This window comes from Apium graveolens, chromosome 9, assembly GCF_009905375.1.
Source record: "Apium graveolens cultivar Ventura chromosome 9, ASM990537v1, whole genome shotgun sequence".
NCBI lineage: Eukaryota > Viridiplantae > Streptophyta > Magnoliopsida > Apiales > Apiaceae > Apium > Apium graveolens.
Genome location: NC_133655.1, coordinates 95901338 through 95906379, shown reverse-complemented (window position 1 = coordinate 95906379; position 5042 = coordinate 95901338). Strand labels below are relative to the sequence as shown.

General features: G+C 30.9%; 1 protein-coding gene across 1 annotated transcript; it reads left to right on the top strand.

Moving 5' to 3' along the window:
- Positions 1 to 2090: 2090 nt before the first annotated feature.
- LOC141685417 (secreted RxLR effector protein 161-like) lies at positions 2091 to 2690 on the top strand. The gene has a single exon (XM_074490520.1). It carries the CDS (start codon positions 2091 to 2093, stop codon positions 2688 to 2690), a length of 600 nt encoding a protein of 199 aa, XP_074346621.1.
- The last annotated feature ends 2352 nt before the right edge of the window (positions 2691 to 5042 follow it).

Genomic DNA, 5042 nt, shown 5'->3' with positions numbered 1-5042 from the left:
TTCCGAGTCTAGTAGTTTTTGATTCGATTAAATTGGATAAACTGTTTAATTACTACGCAATAAAAAAATTAATCAATTATTAAATAATTATATTTAATTATTCATAATTAATTAAACCGTAATTATATTTTAAATAATTATCCAGGAAATATCATATTTTAAAATAATGTCTCCCTAATTTTTGGATTTAAATATAATTTATTATAAATTATCCACTTAAACTGATTACTTATAAAATAATTAATCAATTTAATTAAATAATAAATAATTACAAAATAATTACATAAATAAATAAATAATTACATAAATAAATTTTAAATTTCTAAAATAAGAAAATAAATTTGAAACTAATGACAAAATAAATCAGATAATTAATTATATTATTTATTGAATTTTCTAATTTTATAAAACCAATATTTAGAATTTTATAAAAATAAAAGTAAATTAATAATTCGGAAACAAATTTTCAGAATCAGGAATGGGGTTTTGAAGATTAATACCGGGTTAAAATTAAAAGAAAACGGGTCGAGTACGGGTTGGTAAGAACAACCCGTCGGTGTTCTTCACAACCCAGAACCCGGCGAGGTTCCGGCCACCAGATTCCGGCCAATCAGCAATGAAACGACGAAAATGATAGAGGGTTTGTACTCCTCAGCCTTCGAGGAACACGACTCCGTCGTCCTCTTCCACCCATGCCGCCTGGATCGCCTTTTTCGGCCAAAAACATAATAAACGCCGGCGAGCTTCAACTAGTTCCGATTAACTCGATTTCCAGTTAAAACAGGCATCGCTTGAGTTAATTCTAACGGGGTTTTCAGTCAAAATCTCACAACGAACTCAATCATACCCACATCATAACCTAATAACCCCTACAACGAATTCTTGACCAAATCACCACAATTTGCGGCCAAAAACCAAACTTACTATTCTGTACATGAAAAATTGCAATTAATAGCTTAAAATACAGCTTATCACTTGTATAATCTAACCCCTATCATCAAAACAATCTCAGGTTCATGTAAAATCAAAAATGATTAAAGTAAAACTTGCATAAACCCTAAAATAAGAACTAATAGTTCAAGCTATCGTCTGATGAAATAAATAGTGCAAATCGACTATAAACAAGCATACAAAACTATCCCAATCATCAATTTCATCCCATAACCCCACAATTAAAAATCCCCAAATTTAGTTCATGAACCCTAAATTTCGTATCAAAAATCCAAGTAACAAAACATGAAATTGATTATATGAAAAGAAAGTAGTGATCATAAGCTTCATTTTGGTTACTCACATGTGAGATTTGGACAACAAAATCACTATGAAATCTTGATTTTAATTCCTGAGCTGTTCTTCACCAACACTCCAATCTCCTGATTTTTCTGATTTTTTCAAAATTAATTAATTAATAATTAGTAATAAATCAGCTATTTATACTAGGGTTAAAAGTACTCCTAATTAAAATGAAGGCCCTAATTACACATCTAATAAAATTAAATGGCCCCAACTTTTTTAATTTTTGGGTATTAATATTGAATTTTTAAACATTTAATAAATACAAAATATATGCCAAAAATTCTCAAAAAATATGAAAAACACAAAAATGCAAAGAAAAATGATATTTGATAATTTCATGATCCTATAAAAATAAAAATGTGATGATTGTGGGGTTTTTGACACCCAAAGGGGCCCAAAAAAGTCATTTTTCGTAAAACGAGAAAAATTTGTACAACGTCTAGATATTCAGAATATCGATATGGTATAGGCCATACTTGGAAAAATAGAGCCAATGATTTTATATGAAATATTGGCTATTAAAACACTGTTTGGGTCGTACAACTTTTGATATAAAAACATTTACCTTATAATAAAACACTCAATAATAACCGAAACACATTCTGATCGAAACAGATAACACATAGCACATAACAACTAGGGTTTTATAACTCAACACACTTACTGAGATATTTAAACATATAAATCATCTTTATTAAGATATAATACAAGCATAATTTCTCGGTCGTTACACTTGAGGTATCCTTGGGTTATCACAAAAGAGCTATATCGAAAAGGTACTTGCCAGGTTTGGCATGAAAGATTGTGCACATATAAGTACTCCTGTTGCTAAGGGTGACAAATTTAGTCTGAAACAGTGCCCTAAGAATGATCTTGAAAGAAAAGAGATGCAAAACATTCCATATGCTTCGGTTATTGGGAGTCTTATGTACGCTCAAGTTTGTACCCGGCCAGATTTGGCGTTCATTGTAGGTATGTTAAGCAGATACTTGAGTAAACCCAGAATGAATCATTGGATTGTAGTCAAAAGGGTTATGAGGTACTTGCAAGGAACAAAAGATTATATGCTTGTTTATCGGAGATCGGAAAATTTGGAGGTCATTGGGTATTCCGACTCTGATCTTGGTGGTTGCATCGATACGAGAAAATCTACTTCTGGTTATGTTTTCATGTTAGACGGGGGAGCTATATCTGCTAAGCAGTCATTCATAGCTCAATCTACCATGGAAGAAGAATTTACAGCTTGTTATAAGGCAACCAATCATGCTATATGGTTGCGGAATTTTGTCACAGGATTGCGAGTTATAAATGGAATTGAAAGGCCATTAAAAGTATACTGTGATAATCGTTCTGCAACTGAGTTTTCGAACAATAATGGAAGCTCTGAAGCTTAAATATATATATTAAGTATCTAGTTGTTATAGAGAGAGTGCAAAATCAAATAGTATCCATTGAACACATATGAACAAACTTTATGCTAGCAGACCCACTAACTAAATCTTTGACACCTAAGGTCTTTCATGGGCATATTACTCATATTGGTGTTGTCTCGTTGGAGGATGTTCAGTTTTAGTGGGAGTTTATTTTTTTTGTTTATTGATACTTGTTTTTATTGACACTACTATAATAAATTATGTATTTTCAGTTCTCTGCAGAATGAAGTTATTTTTATTATTTTATTTATTCTCTCTGTTGCTCTAAATGAGTTATCTTTCAGTTGTGGTTTGACATAAATATTGAATGAATTAAGTTTGATCTCACTAAGGTATTTAAGGATCAATTGAAAAAAGGCATGAATGAGATCACATTGCATGTAATTTCCAGTTACACATCCATACTTGATCTATGTCATTGAATATATTTGTGTAATGATCATCGAGGATCAAGTTACGCTAATGTGACGAAGGTCGCTTTGGTTCTATATATATATATGAGATGGACTAGATTGTTTTATGAAGATGTTCTAAAGGATAAACAAATTTTGTGCGCACATATGGTTATTGAATGTAATTGTTATTTGGAATAATTTGTTCCCAAGTGGGAGATTGTTAGATTATTTTTATAATCTGTATATTATGGGCTTACAAATTAAAACAATTATATTTAATTGTTTATTCTATATTCAGACTAATTAAGTGGTCTAAAATAAAGAGTCCAAAGACATCTTATTGGGTATGGGCTATGTAATGTGTAATACCCATAGTAAACGTTATTAGGGTTAATGGGGTCTAATTAGGCTACTATATAAAGAACATAATAGGGTTTTGGTCCTCAAGGCTATTCACAACCTCTACTCCTCTATTCCCATCAGTTTGAGTGAGATACGGCTAGAGGCGAATCAAGTCTATGGAATATCAAGTCCCATAATCCATAATCAAGAAGGAGGATATACGAGTTTCACGATCAAGTCTCTCAAGCGTATTTAAATTCAACAACTATGGAATCAGGTACGCTTCTGCACTATAGTTTATTGTGTAACCTTGATAATATCGCATAAGATGATCCGGGATTATATTTTTAGTTGTAACACATAATGCTCCTATTTCAACCTATATTTTATTTAAATTTCTTTCAGTAGACTTGAAATGTGTTTTGACTGGCTTGAATATTGTTAGTTTCTTAAAAGTGGTTTGAAAGGTGGTTTGATTGGTTAGGATAGGTGTTTTAATTGGTTGTGAGTTTGTAGAAGTGTTTAGGTTTGGAGTTTTGAATGGTTGGAGTGTTTTATTGGTTAGGGAGGTGGTTTGAGGTTTGTAGAGTTTTAGATTTTTGACTTACTGACGTCTTCTTGTCGTCCTTCCCATCTTTGTCACTCTTCTTCTTATTACCATCTTTATGACTCCCTCTCTTTTCCCTCTTGCTACTCATTCCATTTTTGTAACTCCCACTGCTTTTTCCAGGGTAACTTGATTTGAGCCAAAATATTTGTGTTTATCTTTATTTTGCTCATCATCATCCTTGTATGATCTTTTTCATTGATAGCAGTCTTTGGTAGCATGCTCTCGGTATTTCTTAGACATATTCCCAAGATGGTGAGCATTTCAAGATCTTAAACAGTTTTAATCTTCTTCACCTTCAACTCAGTTTCTATTGTCATCATCAGTTTTTTGTTTACCATGACACAATACTTAGGGATTTGAAAGAGTTTGCATCTTCTGGTAGATGGGTATATCTAAGCCACTCCCTTGCTAGGATGAAGGTAGACTTCAGGAAAGGTGTAACAACCGAGAAATTATGACTGTTGTGTAAAACATTAAGTGGGTATTATGTGTTTTCTTATATCATAAATAAGTATTAATACTAAAATATTAGTTGTTATGTGGTGTATGTGTTTTGTGTGGTTTGGGGTAATTTCAGGTATTTTATTATGTGTTAAATGTATTTATATTAAAAGATATAGTATCCAGGTTTTGTTTTAATAGCTATTTTTCATATAGAGTAATTGGCCTTATTTTACCTCATATGGTGTAAACCATATTGATTTTCCGAACATCCAGTTAATTTAGAAAATGTCTCGTTTCGTGAAAAATGATATTAATCAGTTTATCTAAATAATTTATGTTAAATTCATTTAATTTTCAAAAATTATGGAAAAATCATATCTAATTCTGGTTTTTTTTAAATAATTATTTAGAAATATAATTAATATTTAATTAATTCTAATATTTAATTATATTTATTAATAATTGAAATATTCTTATCAATTGGATATTAATTGAACCGTTTGTTCGTTTTAAATGAAACGA